This window comes from Scyliorhinus torazame, chromosome 13, assembly GCF_047496885.1.
Source record: "Scyliorhinus torazame isolate Kashiwa2021f chromosome 13, sScyTor2.1, whole genome shotgun sequence".
NCBI classification, from domain to species: Eukaryota; Metazoa; Chordata; class Chondrichthyes; order Carcharhiniformes; family Scyliorhinidae; genus Scyliorhinus; species Scyliorhinus torazame.
In genome coordinates, this window is record NC_092719.1 from 131,518,456 (window position 1) to 131,540,014 (window position 21,559).

General features: G+C 44.9%; 1 protein-coding gene across 1 annotated transcript in view; it reads left to right on the forward strand.

Annotated features, from left to right (window-relative positions):
- apeh (acylaminoacyl-peptide hydrolase) overlaps positions 1 to 21,559 on the forward strand; it is a 138,750-nt gene that overhangs the window by 31,648 nt on the left and 85,543 nt on the right. Inside the window, exons 4-8 of the mRNA XM_072472163.1 lie at positions 1,196 to 1,286; positions 1,861 to 1,936; positions 4,762 to 4,928; positions 6,786 to 6,923; positions 10,758 to 10,849. Of these exons, the coding sequence (XP_072328264.1) occupies positions 1,196 to 1,286; positions 1,861 to 1,936; positions 4,762 to 4,928; positions 6,786 to 6,923; positions 10,758 to 10,849 (564 nt within the window). The remainder of the gene's footprint in view (positions 1 to 1,195; positions 1,287 to 1,860; positions 1,937 to 4,761; positions 4,929 to 6,785; positions 6,924 to 10,757; positions 10,850 to 21,559) is intronic.

Genomic DNA, 21,559 nt, shown 5'->3' on the forward strand with positions numbered 1-21,559 from the left:
CTCATCGTAACCAAAATCAATAAACAGTTAGGTCAGGTGAACTCCATAATATACTTTGGTGTTTTCTGAACCCTGGCCCATAACAACAGTAACTGCTCTATCATGTAGAGTTCTCCTGAAGGTTCAGTGAGTATTTGAAGCACACAGCTCAAGAAGGTCCAGAGGGAGGTCATTTAACAGCGTGACATCAAGGACACGACAATTCCAAAACTTGAACATGTATTCTAAGCTAATATCAATGCAGCATTGAGAGAATTCTACATTGTCAGAGCTACCGTCTTATAGGTTAAATGACAACCCCAACAATTAGCCTGGACTTAAAGATCAAATACACCATTCAAAGAGGCGGGAAAGACTTCTCGTGATATTTGCCAATAACACAAAACATGATGGCATGTTAAGCAGTGTAGACAAAGAGGCGTTGATCGAATAAATGAGTGGACAAAAGTAGCAGATGGATTCCAGTGTAGTAAGTGTGACCCAAAAAAGATAGATTTTATTTTTAAGTGGTGAAAAGCTGTGAAAAGTTGGATCCATGTACACAGGTCACTAAATTGTAATGGTCAGATACTAAAAAAGCTAATGGAATGTTAGACTTCACATCTGAAGATGTAGAATGTTAAGTGAAGGATGGTTTGCTATAGCTATGCAGATTCCTGGTTACATGACATCTGGAGAACTATACAGTACTGGGCACTGCATTTTAGATAATTGGTTAAAGAAAAAAGAGATATTGGCCGTGCGTAGTGACGATTCTCCAGAATTGTACCGGGCTTCCAAGTGTTAAATTATGAGGAGAGATTACACAAATGGGATTTACTTTCCCTGGAATCTGGAATGTTAAGAGGTGATTTGATTTTGGCTTTTAGGATTTTGGAAGGAATTGGTAGGGTAGATTAGATAAAACCTTTTTCTCATTTTAAATCTGAGATCGATAGATTTTGCTGGCCAAAGGTATTAAGTAATATGGAACTGAAGGAGGTGTATGGAGTTGGGATGTCGATCAGTTTTGACCTTGTTGAATGGTGGAACAAGCTCCTGAGTTCGTATGCCTCACTAATGTTTATCCTTCAACCAAAACCGCCATCTCATTGGTGTTTATGGTGACTTTGAATGTTTTCGAGGCTGTAAGATGTTTTGGAACATACGGAGGACGTGAAATGTGTTGTATAATTACAAGTTCTTTCTTCTGAAGGCTATTGAGCAGCGAGTCTCCCTCTGGATTTTTAAAGGCTGTTCTCCGGGACCACACCAACAAAAAGGGAGAGGAGAAGCAATTTCTGGAGGTAAGTTTGCAATTGAAACTTATTGCTTTATTTGTAGCTATTTGTGCGGTTACACTTGCCTCCTACAAACTCTAAAACAGAAGACCATTGTTGACTTATGATCAGGAACCAAAATAAATAACATTTCCCCTGTACTTGTTACTGTAATAAAATTGTCCTTCAAATCCTAATTACTTCGTATGTGTTCTTCAAACATTTCCAGCTGGAATTTTGTTTGTCAAGGTCCTATAGAGAGCCAGTGCTTAGTGGAAAATGATGCATTTGCTTTCTGCAATTTACCATGCATTGACATCAGTCTATCAGTACCATTTTCTGATGTTCCTTTGTCAGTGGTGTGGGACCACACAATTTACACTATGATGCTTCCTGAAACTGCAGTGAAATTATCGCCTTGTGACCATTCATGAGTAGCTTTTGCTGTGTTATCTTTATAAACCAGAATTTATCTAGAAATTGTTACTCTCACCTTTAAAGTATTGATTTTGGATTTGATATGAAATTTGTCATCTTAATTATCAGACTTCTGAGAGTATGTAGTTGTCTACAATATTGTACTGATTGATCTCACTTACAGATCTGGAACAAAAACTCCAAGGAGAAGAGTATAAACCTGACTGCACTTGACAAACATGGCAAGGTGTATGAAGACGGTACGAATTTAGCTGGAAGCAAACAGCATTTATTCAGAAAGACCATGTTTAGCTCTATTCATTTTTTAATAAGACTGGCATATTCTGTTGTTTGCATGTGGAAAGAATAGGGAAACAGAATATTCTTCTTCTGCTCTATTCAGCAAAAGCAGACAATGACATGGTAGGTGTCATGATATGTATACTGACTGGCATGTAAAGAGTTAACAAGTTAATGTTAATGCTTCTTGCCACTAGAGGGAACCACAGAACAGTCATATAAATATCATGTGACTTCTGGGATTCTGGGTAGAAGGTGTTCATAAGATAGATCAGTTATGTATTTGAGAGTTCTGTAGTTAGAGATAGCATAATTTAATGTAGCTTATACTTTAGGAATACGTACGAATCTTATTTATTAGTGTGAATAAATTAGTTTACTCAGTTAACAAAGCTTATTGTTCTTTGTTCAACACTTCGTATCCAAGTCATCCAGGTAAAACAGAACAGAGAACAACACAGTAGGAACTAGCCTTGGCTGTTAAAAATGATAAAACTGTAGGTAAAGCTTTGGAATAATGGAGATAGGAAGCAAGAGCAAATTTCACAATTTTATTTTGTAATGGCTGTCTAGATATGCATTCTCTTGCACCTGATAGCCTGAACTGTCAAAATATATCCTGCACAAAATGTCCCCTTCCCAAAATGAAATGTAGGTTTTGGCATAAACCAGAATAGGATCCATGCTATGCAAGATTCCATATCAGCATGGAGCTTTTAAGATGCAGTCGGCCTCATTACAATTGTAAATTACATTTATTTCCAGGCAGTTTTGAATTCTAGTTTTTAAAAGCAAAATGAAGTTTAATACTGAACTGGCCATGAGCTAATGGTATATATTCATGCAGAATCTAATCAATATTTTGGTAGCTTCATTTTTAATTATGATTCTGTTGTGAATGTTTTTGCCCACGGTGTGAGTTAGTGCTGTGGAGTGAAATTATTTCCATTTCAGGAATTCAGCATCAAACATCAGGTGTAGTATAATTAGATGTTGAAGAAAGCTCTCTTCAGTTTCTAAGTGTCAGAATAATGATTCTAAATTTTTACTTTGTATGAACATTTTCCCATTGCCTACATCAGAGAACCCAGAACAGAGGCTGCAGATGTGTTATGTAACTACCTGCCATTCTGATCCTCGAAGTCTGCTCAGTGCTGTTGCACATTTCTTTTACAATGCATTAATTCGTGGGCTTGGAGGTTTTGAAAGAACTTATTTTTAACATCTCATTGGTCGATGAATCTTAAACCAAAACACTAAGATTAGTATCAGAGCTTCACAAAAACTTATTTAAACATGGATAAAAAATGATTATGTGGTCTCAGACTTGGGGCAAAATGTTAACTGGCAAGGTGGGGAAGAGTTTGGATGCAGTTCGGAGGTTGAATCTCCAGAAAATGTCAGAAACCTAGCCTGATCCAGCTCTCTTCTGGCTTTTACCAGGGCACACTCAGAAGTACGTAGGAAACCCACTTTGAGGTTTTGGGTCTCTGATTTAAATATGCAAAAAACAAATAATTCACACTTTAACCCAGCATACTGGATTTAACAGCCGGCACACAGGTTTCCCAAGATGTCTGAAACTTGCAGGATCAATAAAGTAAGAGCACAGCAAGGATCCATTACTCCATACAAATGAAAGGCTGAAGAGCCTTAAAAACTGAAATTTCACAGCTATTTCCCTGCCTATACGCAAGGCTTGTGCACGCACAACCTCTTCAGAGCATGTGCTTTCAGTGCTTTAAACATGATTTCCCAATATTTTGGAAACTCCTTTGCTAATGGCCATGCACTCCTGCACCCTGCTGATCTCCAAGGCCGTCAGGGTGGTTCTTACAGGAGTGCCAGCCCGGTTCTGTTTCTCTCTAAGTTGTGCACTCTCTTCTGCAAAGTAAGAAAGCAGAGAGGTCGGAGTATGAAGGATAGATTGTATGGAGAGGGTGGAATAACAACATTTGTGGAGAGTGACCGAGGGCTGATTGTGAGATGGCAATAAGTTAAGTGTCATTATTGGCTGTTCAGATGAGTATGTGAGGAGTTTGCTCAAGAGAAAGAGGAATGAGTGGAGCTGCAAGGTGTGTTGATCTGAAGAGTGACATGCAGAATACCACAGAGAAAGTGGTAGTGTCAGGATTCACACTAAAAATTGGATGCCTCTCACCCTGATGAAGCCATTGAGCTTCTTGTGGCACTGACTCTTGCTCACCTCCTCGGCTATTTCCAGCCATGCCTCTTTATTTTATGAGGCTGGCCTCTTCTCACCATCCGCAAGAATAAGACTTTTCTGCTGGCCTTCACGTAGAAGAGTCCGAGAGCAAAGCCGTCCCAATTTGTGCTTCTATTCCCATGCTTTCTGATGCCTCTGGGACCAGTATAGAATGCAACCATTCTGACCCCAGCTGGGGTCCCTTTAAAAAGGAATCCTCCCATTGGCGATGTGGGGTATCACCACACCCGCATTCTGTTCTTGGTCGGGAAACCCAAACGTGGTATGCTAATTTCCAGTTAAACAGCCACAGAAAAGCCCTTTTCTCTGACAAATAGGTTACTAATAGACTGCAGACAAGTCAGTTTGTCAGAAGGGAATCTGGCAATCTTGAACAAAAGGTATTAACATTGTCTAGTAGAAGATCAGTGCTATGCCAATCTTCTGTTTTATTATATTTGCAGCAAATTAGTTTTTGGAATCTTTGGATCCATACTTTAGTTCCTGGTTGTATTATTTTAAAGACCGCACTGTTAAAGGATTCTTCATGTGTTCTCTTTCTTCCCCGTCTCCCACCAGATCATTTTGGCTGCCTTGTGTGGTCTCACTCCGAGACTCATATTCTATATGTTGCTGAAAAGAAAAGGTCCAAAGTGGAGTCTTTCTTCCAAACTAAACCAGAACTCAGTGTGAATGAGGATGAAGAAGACAGCATCAAACCAGAGAAACAGGAGAAGCCTGTGAAAGTACAGTACTGTTCTTCTGTCCAGGCACCTTGTGCAGCTTCCAATTTCACATGTACAATCCAGGAAAATTAGCATTTAGACAGGGGAGTGTGTTTCAGTGAAAGGTTTCAAGTTGAAAAGTAATATTATGCTATGAACATGTAATGAATCATAGCTGTTGGGTGTGAAGTTGCCTTTTAACAAAGGGACTCAACTTGATATTACTGGTGACTTTTGGCATTGAATATTGTACGGTGACAGAAAGAGAAGAAAGGAACAATATCCCTGGCAAGGATAGTGACCTAGCTGGGTGGAGGAGTGACTGACAGATGAGATAGTCCAAAATGAACTGCTGTTAGAGCAGCGGGCAGTCTTCATTGCAAGCCTGAAGGCCGTTCAAATGTGGTAGATGCCCAATATTTTCCTCACCTGATCTCCAGGCGCAGGACTTGAGGTAGTGGGTGTGAGATGACAATCGGGAATGGTAAAGCAGACAGATGTTCACCCCTTCTAACCCAGATACTGTACCCCATAGTCACACTAATACCGCTACTTCAGCTGAGAGTAGCTAACTAAGCAGCAATTGCAACCAGGGGCTTGTTATGCGTGGCTCACCTGTTCTGTTTTCAGGCAGCATGAGCCACTGAGGGAAACCGTTCCAGTCAAAGCCAGTTTGTCTTTCAACACTATATGAAAATTAATCAGTGCCACATTAATTGTTTATCATGCGAGTCCATTCTGCTTATCTACTACCACATTAGCAGAAATCTAATCTCAATTTGAAAAGGGAACCTTGCATTTCTATCCTTTGCTGAGATAGTAAAATAAGTTAATTAACCAATCAACAATGCAGTTTCAACATTTAAAATCTGGACTGTGTTCTTTCCCAATCACTTCTCCAATGGAAATAAGATCAGTTTGGTGAGTTGGTCACTTTTTGAAAATAAAGTGGTCAAAAAGCAGACTATTCAAAATGTTGCCTCATTAACTGATTAGATGTAGTTAAAGCAGCATAGATTCAAAATCAAATGCTCTCTCGATGCATCCAAGCATCCAATTTGCCATTGAATGACAAATGATTAATAATCAAAATTGAATCCTGCATTTAAATAGGTGAGTGAGCAGTGTGTCGCCAGGAGAAGTGAGGGACTTAAGGATTATGAGGGGCAGTGTGAAAAATAATGTTTTTTCAGACATTGAGACAAAAAAAGTAAGAATTAACAAAATAATGGGAATTAGTAGCCCCTTGATGATTTGGAATGCAACCTTATTGTTTAATTGCAATGGATGACACTTCAAAAAAATCTTTCACTCAGGAAAGATGGTTTTAATATTAGACACGGCTCTACACCCAAAAAGGTTTTGACAAATCATGGAATTTTGCCTGTTTGCTTTTGCTGTTATAACAGCACAATTTCTCTGTGAAGATTATGTATTGTAAACTCCACAGCATGCCTATTTGCGTATGCATCAGAGTTTGCAAATCTGTTGAAAAATAAACCACCAAGAAACGTTGCAGCAAATTACTCTGGAATGCCTAGAGCTTAGTGAATGATGGTAGGACCGAGCTGTGGTGCAGTGCTTCATTAAGCCATCCAATTTTACTTCATCTTCAGTTTAAATCATTTTACATTTCCTTTCATCATCAGCTCAAGCTAGTTTAAAATTACACCAGAAATGAAGAATCTTCAAGCCCAATTTGTGATATGGTACTTGTGATGGTAAATGAATATGACACTGAAAACGACCAGATAGAATATCAATTGGAAACAAAATTGTTGCAAATATTCTAAGCTGACTTTTAGAGGCTAGGCATTCCACTTGTACCATGTTCAAATCTCTAGGTAGTGTTTATATGAATTATTTCTTAAACTACAGGGAGATGAGTTTGTGTATTGGGAAGACTGGGGAGAAACCCTGGTGAAGAAAACTTCTCCTGTGCTGTGCGTGCTGGATATTGAGAGTAACAACATCTCTGTGCTGGAGGGAATTCCTGAACACATTTCTCCTGGACAGGTTTGTGTTTGGCTTCATATTACAACTATTGTATGAACTTCTATATTGAGTAAGTACATTGAATAATTTTCCTCCTGACTTTCCCTCAATTTTCTAACCGTGGTTTGTGCAAGTTGACTCAATTTCAAAACCTAACCAACATTGTCTCAAAAAATACATGTCTTAACAACGAAATCAATGACAACTCTAGTGATCCAGGGTCTAGCATGTTTCTTTGTGTACCCTAATTTGCAGACAATGCACCGTGTTCAGTATAAACCGTATCAGCTTTTGTTAATTTTTTGCATTTGGTAAACATTTGCATTGTTAGATTGTGATAACTAACTTCAATACTAAATTTGTGGATATCTCCCATATTGTTGAACTCCAACTTTTGTGCGGTCCCATGTCTAAATTTTAGCCACATTGCAGGTACATTTTGAAGTTACTGTTAATAATGAATGCAAGACTACCTCGAAGGTTATCTTGCATGGTTTTATCAGACCATCATTATAATCTTCTGCCTAGTTGCTTCAAATGCTAAAAATCAAGATTTGGTGACATCTTCCATTTTTTAACTAAATATCTCATCAGAAAACAGCACCAAAAATGAATTTATATTGTGGGCATTGTTGCTTACTTGCTGTTGTCTCTTAATTTGGCTCTGTTTAATTACGTTTGCTCAAGAGTCGTCAGGTATCTTTCGATACCGCCACAAGGTTCAAAACCGAATACTGATCAAAGACTCGATACACCAGTTAGTAAGTTCAAAAGCAATGCTCATTTATTTACACACAGTCAAATCTACTCATGCATAAAACTCTACAACCTAAACTATCACTATTACTAAAAGCATATACTTAGCTTCGGGTGCCCACTCAGTCAGAGGAACAATGGCGGTTGCTCGGTTCTGAGGCTGCTGGGTTGAGCTGTTTACAGGGTAGCAACTAAGAGCGTCTATCTCGTAGCATGCGTTGACTTGGATCTTGCTTGGTCTGGAGTAGCTTTGGCGGGTCTCTCCTCGCTGAGAGCCAAGGCCAAGAGAGTGATCCTCTCTTGGGGAGTCTTTTTTATACCCCAAAAGGACTTTGCGTGCTTTTGGGCGGGCCTTGAACTGGGCCCCAATTAATTGGGCCGTTTCCCAATTGTCCTTATCGATTTTCCTCCAATAGAGGGGTGGGATCCCTGGTTGCTGGGCGTGTCCTAGGTGGCCGTTGGTCTGCTTTGTTTTAGTCTCCTCTGGTGCCGGGATATCTGTCTTAGCATTGTTTACCTAAATGTTGCATCCCCCCTGAAATTTACCTGCCATCCCAGCTCATTCACCAGGAAAACCTCGCTGAGAACCCTCCAAACATCCACAGCAGGCCCATAATCCTTCCCATACTCTCCAGCGGATCCGAAGCATACAGCAAGAGGTCATCGGCATAGAGCGACACTCAATGTTCCCTCTGTCCCCTCATAATCCCCTGCTACTGCGCCGACCCCATGAGAGCCATCGCCAACAGCACTATGGCCAGTGCAAACAGTAACGGCGACAGAGGGCACCCCTGCCTCGTACCCTTGTGTACGTCAAAGCTTTGTGAACTCATAATTTTTCCTCACACTCTTCTTTGGTGCCACATACAGCAACCACACCCTGCCACAAGTCTCGACCCAAACCTTGCAAAAACCTTGAACAAGTACTGCCACTCCACCCGATCAAATGCCTTCTCCGCGTCCATGGACACCACCACCTCCGATACCAGAGCCCCCAACAGATTTATCACTACTTTCAACAGCTGCCTTATATTACTCGCGAGCTGCCTGCCCTTCAGGAAGCCTGTTTGATCTTCGGCAATCACCCCCGCGACACAATCTTCCATCCTCCCCGCCTATAACTTAGCCAATACTTTCACATCCGTGTTGAAAAATGTCATGTGAGGGTCTCTTTAAGAAAAGTGTGTTTTATCAAATGGCTGCAGTAATGTCACTGTGGGTGGAGCTGGGCTGTGATTCTATCTTTTACTTTGGTTTTGAGCTGGAAGCTGCTTTGTGGCTCTTGAGTTTTTTGGTTTCGTTTTTAGTTTGGAGCTGCATTCAAACAAAGGTGTATTTTTGGTTTCTCTCTGCATGCTTAAGAATGTCTCCAGACCACTTGATAACTTCAAAGTAATACCTGTTGCCTGTAAGGAATTCAAACCTACTGTTTTTGTAGATAAAGGGTGTTTGGCTTATGGATGTTGTGAGGAAAGTTAGTAAGGGTTACCTATAGAGCACTGTATCTTTGAGGGGGTATTTGTGTTGGTAGTTGATAAGATGTTTACTGTGTGTTTCTAAAATGTTAACTGGATTCATAGAATAAACATTGTTTTGTTTAAAAATACTTAAGATCTCTGTTGCATCACACCTGAAAAGTGGACCCTTGTGCTCCCCACAACCAAATTTGATTAAAAGTTGTAGGTCAGATGAACTCCATGATATACTTCGGTGTTCTCTAAACCCTGGCCCATAATAAGAGTGATATGGGCCTAAAAGACCATATTCCACCGGGTCCTTCCCCTTTTTCGGGATTAGTGTGATTATTGCCTGCTTCATCGTCTCCGGCAACTCCCCCTTCTCCAGTGCTTCATTAAACGCCCCCAATAGATGTGGTGCCAGGCCCATCGCAAATTCCGTATAAAATTCCACCGGGTACTCATCCGACTCTGGGCCTTCCTCGACTCCATACCCCTGATACGATCCAGCACCTCCCACAGGTCCAGGGGCTCCTCTGATGCCTACCTCTTTGCTTTCTCCACCTGGGGAAATTCCAGCTTGTCCAGAAACCGCCCCATGCTCCTCCTCTCCCCTTGGTCCGCCTCGTACAGTCCCTGTAATACTCCCTAAACGCCTTTTTTATCTTCCCTGGTTCCTTCTGCTGTAGCCCTGCGGTGTGTGGTTACAGGGTTACAATCGCTTATTGTCACAAGTAGGCTTCAATGAAGTTACTGTGAAAAGCCCCTAGTTGCCACATTCCAGCACCTGTTCGGGGAGGCTGGCACGGGAATTGAACCCGCGCTGCTGCCTTGTTCTGCATTACAAGCCAGCTGTTTAACCCACCGAGCTAAATGAAAGACAGTTAAAATCTCCTCCCATGATCAACTGGTGTGTGGTCAAATCTGGGATCACTGCCAGTAACCCCCTCATAAAACCCACATCATCCCACTTTGGGGGATACACATTTACCAACACCGCCAGCTCCCCTTCCAATACCCCACTCACAATCACATCTGGATCCATCTGGATCCCTCACCTCCTTCACGCTCACAAATCACATTTATTTGCTCATTAAAATCGCCACTCTCCTCGATTTTGAATCAAATGCAGTGGGAACCGTTTCCGACCCACCCTTTCCGTAACCTCACCTGGTCCATCACACAGGTTTGCGTCTCCTGCAGAGAGTCCACCCCCGCTTTCCAGCTTCTGAAGTGCGTGAACACCCGCAACCTTTAAACCGGCCCATTCAGGCCCCGGACGTTCCACATTACCAGCCTTACCGGCTTACACCTCCAATCTCCTCTACCATCTGTCATCTTCACCACTTGACTCCCATCCCCTTAATTCCACCCTATCCCTAGCCCATCCCAGATGACTCCCATCTCTGCCCCTGACCATGTCATCTCTCACCCCATGCCACACCGCAACAGCGTCTCTTTGTCTTCGCGCCCCCCCCCCCCCCTCCAAGCCTGAACATGATATTCTAAAACTAATTTGGGTTGTGCCTTTTAATTAGATTTCCAGTGGATCAGACTGCTTACAACCTCATGGAATGCAAAGGGTCTGCTTTGTAACATGCTGTTTTCATCTTTTGTCTGCAACCTTGTGTTTGTGTTTCAGGCATTTTGGGCTCCCAATGACACTGGAATCATATTTGTTGGATGGGATCATGAGGGTCAACGGTTAGGTCTCGCATACTGCACCAACAGAAAGTAAGAAAAAACTTTGAACTGAAATTATATGAGGTCATTTAGTTATCCAGTGTAAAGGCATTGCCTGGTCTCCTCACTAGCCAAACAGTCCCTGGTTATTTTTCTGATTTTTGTTCAGCTTGCTAATTTTGGATGGTCAGCAACTGGGTTGCTTGAATTCACTCGTTGCTCTCCGGTTCCAGAATGACAATCTACTCAGGATCTTGCTCTTAATTGCTATCTAGGGAGAGTCTCTTGTAGGGAAATATATGTGTGGATTAAATGATCCGAAGCGCAGTGCCCTCCAATCAAAAACTCTCTGTCTTGCCTTTCACAAGGATAACAGCTGCTTGGGCAGGAATTTGGATAGCTGGCATTACCCACAATATTGAGTAAATTAATACTGTTTAAAGTGCAATGCTAACATGAAAATTTGCTGATTTTTGTTTTGAGTTTTCCAGCGACGATCAATGCCTTTAATAAAATTGATGAGGAAATGCCAGCGTTGGACTGGGATGAGCACAGTAAGAAATCTTACAACACCAGGTTAACGTCCAACAGGTTTGTTTCGAATCACTAGCTTTCGGAGCACTGCTGAGGAAGGAGCAGTGCTCCTAAAGCTAGTGATTCGAAACAAACCTGTTGGACTTTAACCTGGTGTTGTAAGACTACTTACTTTAATCAAATTGGGGTGAGTGTTGACGAAAATGGAGTGGCAAACAAATCGTCAGAAAATATGGCAATATCTTTGTAAACAAATGTGAATAGGCAGGGGAGAGGCCTGATAGAGGTGTAGCCATCTGGGATGGCCACTTCCAACTAGGTACAGAGCAACTCGCAAAGACTGATGGGTGAAATGGACAAGCCAAGAGTCAGGCAGGTTCTGAGCCTAAAATGCATATTTGTCAGCAAAGTCCAGGCGGCATCGAAACTCCGTCCCATTAGCATGTTAATCAGGCCGATTAGCAGGTGATGGCCCATCTCCCCCAACACAAAGGACTGGTACTCCAGCAACCGGGACAGTCCCAGACATTTTGGCGCCACTCCCTGTCCAAGAGAAATGCAAACAACAGGGTCAATGACCGCTTGGAACACGCCCAGCCATCCAAATCCCCGCCCACCTATTGGTTAAGGAATCAAACGGAGTGATCAGGGATCACCCAATTAGTAAGGCCCAAATCGAAGGACTGCCCAAAAGAGCGGGAAAGCCCCCCCGAGTATAAAGGAAGAGTTCGCCATATGTTCGCTCTCTTTTGGCCTTGGTACCCCGGTCACGGCCATCGCCAACTGCACCAGAAGCAAGTTTGAGTTCAACGCCCACCACCAGACGGATGAGCCCAGCTGAGCAGCAGTTACCACTTTGAACCCAAGAGATCCAGACTTGAACAGAAGCCACTGATTCCTGACCTAAACAGGGTGCCTGAAGTTAACGACAGGTTGTCTTAGTAATAGGTGTAGTTGACTCGTAGTGTTTATGTTGCATGATTGATTGTATGTTAATAAAGTACCCTTGACCTTGAACTAACTAACTGGTGTTTGGCTCTTTGATCGATAGCCAGTTGAAACTTGTGGTGGTATCATTCGATACCTGGCGCCTCTAAGCATTCGGACATAGACAATATAGAAAGAAGGCAAAACCACTGATTGCCCTAATTGGAACAGAGCCACCGAGAAAACCAAGTAGTAGAGATAAATCGACAACAGTTATTGGCGACATCTGACGGGACACGACCCAGAAGTGTCACTCTGAGAGAACCCACAAAAGCATTTGAATTAGTATCCAAATTGGCAAAGTAAAGAAACCACAAGCAAAACCAGTATCGATCAAACCTCCAGAATTCGGAAGTGTGTAATTTGCATGCGTACTAACAAAGGGATATAAGGTAAACTCGATAGATTTTATTGCGTGAAACTTTCGGGAGTTGCGTAAACTGGAAAATACCTGAAGCCGTACCGGCATGTTTGTACCACCACTTTATTCCCCCTTGTTCCAAATTTCCGGTAAGAGACAGAAGAGTATTTGTAGGGATGGCCATGAAGGCAATGGAACGCCTTACGCATCCACAAGAGTCCAAGGTCGCAGCGACCAATAGATCAGAACAGTGCCCCGTATGGGAAGAAGAGATCAGGAAGTACCTAAAGGGGAAAGGATGGCCCCTATGGTCTGAGTTTTACGCAAATGAAGAGACCGGTCTGGCAGCATAGGACAGACTTGGTGGGACATGCCTGACCGAGATCCATAAAAAGAGTTTGACTAAGGTTCGTAAGCCGATGGCAATCGTGTCTTGTCTGGCACAATTGTGAGGCACAGAGGAGGTCGTGAAGACACTCTGCAAGCAGCTAGAGGAGAAAGAGAAAAGTAGAGAGGGAGATTTAAGTGAGTGCGGGAAATTAAATGTACAGCTGCGGGAGCAGTTAGCAGCGAAAGACCAGGAAATGGATGATGTCAAGAGGGCACATCAATCCTGTCTTGCCCACCTTAGCAGCTCCCAAATCCAATATGATAAGGCCTACCAGGACACACAGCGTGCTGTAATGGTAAGAGAAGAGACAGAGAATCAGGTACAGCAGCTAAAGAAACAATGTGAGGACCTAAAAGCAGCCCTCCGAGCCCTCCACAGTTCCACCACGGAACAGAGACAGAGTTCGGTGGACCATGCCAAATGCAGGCAGCAAATTGCAAGGTTGCAATTCCTGATATCAGTTCAAAATGGGTTTAGAAACACCTTTGGCCCACAGCCAGACCAGGAAGACGGCCCCGATTGACAGGAACTCAGTGAAACGGCCCAACGGTACGTAAGCGAGACCGAGAATCAAAATAGAGCCCCTCAGGCCCCGAAAAGAAAAGCACCCGCACCACCAATTGCACAGGCAGCACTCTACCCAATGAACCCCATCACCACACGGCGCAGGGTGACCATGGAAGACCAACCCGATTTCGTGTACACCACCCCATTATCGATCACCCAGTTATGAGACACCCCACATCGGACCCACATCACTTTTTCGCGTTAGTTAAACAACAAACCCTGATGTATGGTTTAGATGAGCCGGAGCAGGTTAAGCTCTTAGTTATGTGCTTAGACCCCTCAGTTAGTTCAGCTCTTCCCGCCCCACAAAATGTAGGAGGAAGTAGCCTCCAAGAAATGAAAACAGCCATCTTAGACGTCATAGGATGTAACAGAGGAGATCCGGTAGACGGACTCAACCGGTGCAGGAAGAAAAAGGGAGAGCATCCAACAGCGTTTGCTGGACGCCTTTGGATCCATTTCACTGCGGTATTCAGTGAGTTAGCTCGCGCCCATTTATCAGCAGACAATACGGCCAAATCGACCCGTATGTTAGTGGCTCATGCCACAGAGGCAGGACAGAAGGCTTGCGCCAATTATGACGCCTCAGACCCAGCGCACAATGAAGTGTGGGTTCTGAAACGATTGTCCAGAGCTTGGGAACAGTCGGTACAGAAAAGAACAGAACATGAGAGAGTAGACGCCACCATGAACCCAGTAAAGGCACACTAAGACCCCGCATGAGTAAATGAAGGCAGAGCTACAGCGCAGCACCCCAAGACACAGGAATGCTACAGTTGCGGACACAAAGGACATTACGCTCGAGAATGCAATGCCCCCCCCCCGAAGTAGCAAAGGAATCGGCACCCAAACGCCCCCCCCCCCCCCCCCCCCCCCCCCCAGAAACAATACCCGACCCATTCACAGCGTCAGTGCCCGACCAGATAATTTGGCCACAAGTGGCACTGATTGACGGTGTTCAGGCTCCCCAACTTGGGTCTGCGATACCCTTTGGGATAAGTCCGGAAGACCGGTAGTCGCAGGCACAGTCCGGGGACACCCCGTAGAATTCCTTTGGGACACAGGAGGGTCCCGAACCACGTTAAACTCCTCCATCATGTTCCAGAAAGAGATTTGGCCCACTACGGATACCATTACCCTTAGTGGCTTTACAGGTCACCTCCAGCAGGGACACATCACAGCCCCTGTGGACGTGCAGCTCGGTAATATGAGGACAAAACATTTGGTTGTTTTAGTAGACTTGCCCCAGGCAGCAGAACACATTCTAGGTATCGATTTCATGAGTACACACAACCTCTCATTCGACCCAGTTAACCGATGTATATGGAAAATGGCTAGAGCAGCACGAGCCCCCGCCACGCTCACAGTAGGAGATTATGCCCATAGAATCAGCTCAGTAGGAGAGTACTGGCTTGATCCACAAACCATTACCACAGACAAAGCAGTTAGAGAGGTCTTGAAAAGATATAAGACCGCATTTGCCCAGCACAAGCACGACTGCAGTAAAATCCCAGGTGTTGTAAACATTACAGGTCCCGATCCCAAGCCCCAGAAATAGTGCGGCTTTCCCCAGCAAGCCGAGGGGGAGATAGCCAAGGAAATTGAAAGCTTATTGAAGCAAGGCGTGATACGCCCCGTTGCATCGACAAATAATGCCCCGATTTGGCCCGTAAGAAAACCCGATGGATCATGGAGACTGACCATCGACTACAGAGAATTGAACAAAGTGACTTCCCTAGCAGCCCAAGTCCCAAGAACATGTTGAGACGGGGACTTCAGTCGAAATTTTTTTTGGTATTAGACATCAGTAATGGCTTTTGGTCCATGCCACTGGACAAAGCATGCCACTATAAATTTGCGTTCACCTTCCAGGGACAGCAGTACACGTGGACGTGCCTTCCCCAAGGCTTCCACAACTCCACCTCCATTTTCCGCAGACAATAGGCAAACGGCTTATCTAAATTTTCCCGCCCTGAATGCCTTGTTCAGTATGTGGACGACTTGCTCCTACAGACTTGACAACAAGGAAGAGCACATCTCACTTCTTTCTGAATTATTGAACTCCTTACAACGACTGGATGCAAACTTGACCCCAGAAAAGCCCAAATTCTTCAGGAAAAGATCACTTATTTAGGTACGGTCATCACGCATGGGAAGTGTGAAATAGAACTCAAGCGGATTGATTCCATCGTAAATTTGCCCTTGCCCCAAAACGTTACAGCCCTCTGGTCATTTTTAGGACTGGTTGGCTATTGTTGGAACCATATCGGCGGATTCGCCACAAAGGCAGCCCCACTCTCCGATTTACTAAAGAAACAGGCACCATGGAAATGGCTTCCACAGCACACGGATGCCGTGGATGCATTGAAAAGCGCCCTGAGCACAGCCCCCGCTTTGCAAACCCCCGATCCCCACTCCCCGTACACGATAGAGGTAGCGACCACAGATCGCACCCTTTCGGCCGTACTCCTGCAGGAAAGGCATGATCGTCTGGGACCCGTGGCCTATGCCTCATGGGTCTTGGATCAGGTCGAACAAGGATTTTCAGCCTGCGAGAGGCACCTATTAGCAGTTTTCTGGGCTGTACAGTACTTCTCGTACGTATCAGGACTCAACCCAGTCACCATTTTGACCGAGCACACCCCGACATAGCTTTTATTGGACGGCAGACTAAAAGACGGCACAGTAAGCCAAATTCGAGCAGCGCGACGGACCCTACTCCGACAGGGACCTGACATCACAGTCAAACGGACCAAAACGCGCATGTTTCTGGCCGATAACTTGCATCATTCAGGGACTCCACATGAGTGTGAGATCATAGCCCCAAAACACACCACAGGACCCTTTGTTTCAAAGTCGGTACCACGAAAGACGGGTATCGGACCCCAGCCCACAGACAAAGCCCTGAGAATTTATGGAGACGGATCCTCCACAGTCCTTGAGGGAAAATGGATAACAGGCTGTGGCATTTATGTAGAGGACGCGCAGGGACGCGCGTTAGAAGAGATAGCTTTAAAGTTGCCTGCACACTTAGGTTCGCAGGCAGCCGAGTTAGTGGCCATTGCTTACAATGTCCAGCACCCCGATTCATTCCCCACCCCTGCAGACATATATTCGGACAGTTTATATGTCTGCAACAGCCTTACGGAATTCCTACCCCTGTGGGAATCGAGAGGATTTATTTCCGCGGACGGAAAACCTCTACCCTCAGCCCCACTACTAAAACATATCCTCCAGACAGCGAAAGGCAGAAAATACGGCATCATCAAAGTACAAAGTCACCATCGCTCCTCCCCACCCGGTAATGTGAAAGCTGACGCCCTAGCGAAGGCAGGCTCACGACATGGCCACTTTTGGCAACCCCCCGAGAGTGCCCCAGTACACGCAGTTCAGGTCTCACAGACCAACATCCGAGACCAAGCCCAGGCACAAAAAGAAGACGAAGCATTAAAGGAGATTTTAAAACGAAACTTCCCAGCCCCCTATGAAAAGTTCAGAAATTCTTTGACGGCCCATGAGGGAATCGTTTTAAAAGATGGAGTTTATGTAGTCCCCACCCAGGATAGGAACAAGATAATCTGTAAGTTCCATGACGGACATGGACATTGTGATCGAATCCACCTTTCCGACCTCGGACCCCTCTGCTGGTGGCCCGAGTTGAAAATCGGCGTGTCCCATTACGTCGAAAATTGTTTAATTTGTGCTCAAAACAACCCCGACAGGTATGCGAGAAAAGCCCAGCTCCGATACACCCGCCCTGTAAATGGCCCATGGACAAACCTTCAATTAGATTATATTGGTCCCCTTCCCCCCCCTGCAGAAATGGTTACAAATATGTGTTAGTGGTGAGAGACACATTTACGAAATGGGTCGAAGCGTTCTCATTGAGAACAAACACAGCCAAGGCCACCGCAAAGGTCTTAACAGAACAGATTTTTACAAGATGGGGACTCCCCGTAGTATTGAATCAGACCAAGGTTCCCACTTTACGGGAAGGGTCATGAAAAATGTTATGACAATATTTGGAATTGAACAAAAGTTCCACATTGCCTGTCACCCGCAGTCCAGTGGCATTGTGGAGCGCATGAATCGTACGCTAAAAGCCACCCTTAGGAAAATGGTGCAGCAGCACAACACAACATGGGACACAGTGCTCCCATTCGTACTGTTGTTTATCAGGAACACATTGTCGAGCTCTACAGGATATATCCCCCGTGAAGGGACGATCCATATCGGACTTGATATGGCCAGCCCCACAGACACCGCCCTGACCCATGAGAAAGCAGTCCAGCACATGGTAGAGAATATTAAAGCAGCACAGCTCGCTGCAGCTGTTCGACTAGGTGCTAAACGAAAGCAGAGTAAGGCCTGCTTTGACAAAACAGTACACCTGACGGAGTATACAGTCAGACAGCAGGTAATGATCACCTTATACATCCCTAGTTCGTTCCTCTCGCCTAAATTTGCAGGACCCTATTCAATTTCAGACAAGGCAAGCCCCTCGGTTTATAAAATCACGTTTCCAAATGGAAAATCAGGATGGTTCCATGTAAATCAGCTTAAGGTTTATGGAACGCAGTGCAGCCACTCGCACCATCTCTCATTGGCAATGGCAGACAATGAGGACCCGCCCACTGACAACCCGAGTTTCCCCCACAGGACAGAATCATTTTGCTGAAATATGATTTAGTTTTGCTGAATTTCAGATTTATTTTCCCTTGGTTGTGAGATTTATTTATGTGGTGGACTTTCATCTGTTCATTGATCTCATTCATACGTTGCTGCATTGGAGGTGGTGGAAACTTCTGCTTTGTTGTGCAAGCAGGTTATTTGCTGTGCGTGAAACATTAATTTTGTATCAGACGTTAATATGTTAAAAACGCCGCTGAGAGCTGCAGCACGTCCACAGACAAGACCTTGACCACGGCCTCAGAATCAAATTTCACCCTGACGCTTGATTCGGCTGCTAGTGACAAGCCCCTGAGAGACCCGAACGAAGATCCCTCGAACCAGGCCCCAGTCACTACAGGCCCAAACACCCCGACGACGATACACTCAGCCCCTTTGAAACAATTTATCTGCCCAATCCGGAACCTGACATGACCACCCAACACAATACACCAATCCCGGACACTACACCGCACACAAACCCAGCCACCGATACCCCCACATGGTGTGAGAACCTCATCAAGTGGTATTCACTGTCCTACACAGTGGAGGCCTTACCAGTAATATCCATATTGTACAGTGTCATTCAGACAATTGGATTGCGGAAATGGAGATGGAGAGCATCCCACCCCCCAGTATATACATTCAGATCCCCTTTCCTCGGCCTCCAGCAGACCCCACACTCTTTATGAACCTTTTCTTTAATAAATTCCGTGGTTGTTTTGTGAATAAAGTTTATTTTTCTGTGTATGTAAGTGTCAGTGATGGGAAGAAATGCGATGCTGCTATCGGTTATTTTTGTATTGTAACATAAGTTTTGGATTGTAACTAGCAGCATGAGTGTCGTCTAGTTAGAGACCGTTAGAGGATCCCCTTTTACTAAATGTTAAATGGCCCCCTAGAGATTCTTAGACATCTGTTGTTTAGGGAAATTAAGTAAATGTTTTTGGACCCATAGGACAGAGTAGAATAGAACCTGTCCTTGGTTAAGGGTACCCTGCATCCCAAGAGAACAAAGAAGGCCCAGTTTGGTGATCCTTCACGCTTTGCGTTGAGGATCAAGATGACGGAGTGTAGCCATCTGGGATGGCCACTTCCAACTAGGTACAGAGCAACTCGCAAAGACTGATGGGTAAAATGGACAAGCCAAGAGTCTGGCAGGCTCAGAGCCTGAAATGCATATTTGTCGGCACAGTCCAGATGGCATCGAAACTCCGTCCCATTAGCATGTTAATCAGGCCGATTAGCAGGTGATGGCCCATCTCCCCAACACAAAGGACTGGTACTCCAGCAACTGGGACAGTCCCAGACATTTTGGCGCCACTCCCTGTCCAAAAGAAATGCAAACAACAGGGTCAATGACCGCTTGGGACACGCCCAGCCATCCAAATCCCCGCCCACCTATTGGTTAAGGAATCGAACGGAGTGATCAGGGATCACCCAATTAGTAAGGTCCAAATCGAAGGACCACCCAAAAGAGCGCGAAAGCCCCCCCCCCCCGAGTATAAAGGAAGAGTTCGCATTATGTTCGCTCTCTTTTGGCCTTGGTACCCCTGTCACGGCCATCGCCAACTGCAGCAACACCAGAAGCAAGTTCAAGTTCAACGCTCGCTACCAGACGGATGAGCCCAGCTGAGCAGCAGTTACCACTTCGAACCCAAGAGATCCAAACTTGAACAGCGGCCACTGTTTCCTGACTGAAACCGGGTGCCCGAAGTTAAGTACAGGTTGTCTTAGTAATAGGTGTAGTTGACTCGTAGTGTTTATGTTGCATGACTGATTGTATGTAAATAAAGTACCCTTGACCTTGAACTAACTAACTGGTGTTTGGCTCTTTGATCGATAGCCGGTTGAAACTTGTGGTGGTATCATTCGATACCTGGCGCCTCTAAGCATTCGGACATAGACAATATAGAAAGAAGGCAAATCCACTGATTGCCCTAATTGGAACACAGCCACACAGAAAACCAAGTAGTAGAGATAAATCGACATCAGAGGTCTACAAAAGTATGAGAGGCTTAGACAGGGTGGACAGTTAGAGGCTTTTTCCAACGGTGCAATGGCAAGGGGGCACAGGTTCAAGGTGAGGGGGAAGGTTTAAAGAGGGTGTACGGGGTAATTTTTCACGCAGAGAGTGGTGGGTGCCTGGAACGTGCTGAATAGAATCAGAGAATTTACAGCGCAGAAGGAGGCCATACTGCCCATCGGTCAGCACTGGCCCTTGGAAAGAGCACCTTCCCAAGCCTACACCTCCACCCTATCCCTGCAGCCCAGTAACCCCACCTAACCTCTTTTTTTTTGGACACTAAGGGCTCATCTTTGAACTGTGGGAGGAAACTGGAGCACCTGTCGGAAACCCACACAGACACGGGAAGAACGTGCAGACTCCGCACAGACAGTGACCCAAGCCGGGAATCAAACCTGGTACACTGGAGCTGTGAAGCAACTGTGCTAACGTGCTGCCAGAGGCTGTGATGGAAGCAGGCACATTAGGAACATTTAAGAGACATCTGGATGGGTACATGAGGGATGAAATAGAGGGATGCGGACTGAGTAGGGGCAGAAGTTTTTTTTTTAAATTAGGGCATCATGATCAGCACAGGCTTGGAGGGCCGAAGGGCCTGTTCATTTGCTGTACTTTATTATTTAAACCTGTTTCCCCTGGCCTCTGGAAGCGACCTGCACTTATGCAGTTTCCTTTCCCTGCCTGCCAACCGTCATGTGAAGCCTGATATCTGAAATTAAAGCGACCACTCCAGCACCATCATTGGGCTCTTCACTGTTACCCCAATACCCCCCCATCCCCCGGCCACACTTCCGCCCCAGGTTAAAATCCAGGCTTCAAATTCTATTTGTTTCTGGTATTAATAAGTAAATAATAGCTTTTTCTTCTCAGACAGAGGCTCTACGATCGGGGCCTCCGAGTACCGCCGGTCTACCTCTAGTTGTTGCCTAGCCATCCTCTTCTGCCTTTATAAGTGATAACCTCACCCCTGATAACAACCTTCAGCACCTCCCAGAATGTGGAGGGTGGGACCTCCCCATTCTGGTTGTTGGTAATATATCCGTCTATGGCCTGTGTCATTTTCTCGCAAAAAGCCTTGTTGGCAAGGAGGGCCGTGTCCAACCTCCATGGGGGATGTTCGACACGGCCTTTCTCCAACTCATATTCATGTAGTGTGGAGCGTGGTCGGAAATTACGATTGCAGAATATTCCACTCTTAGCATTCCCACTACAAAGAAGCTAATGCAC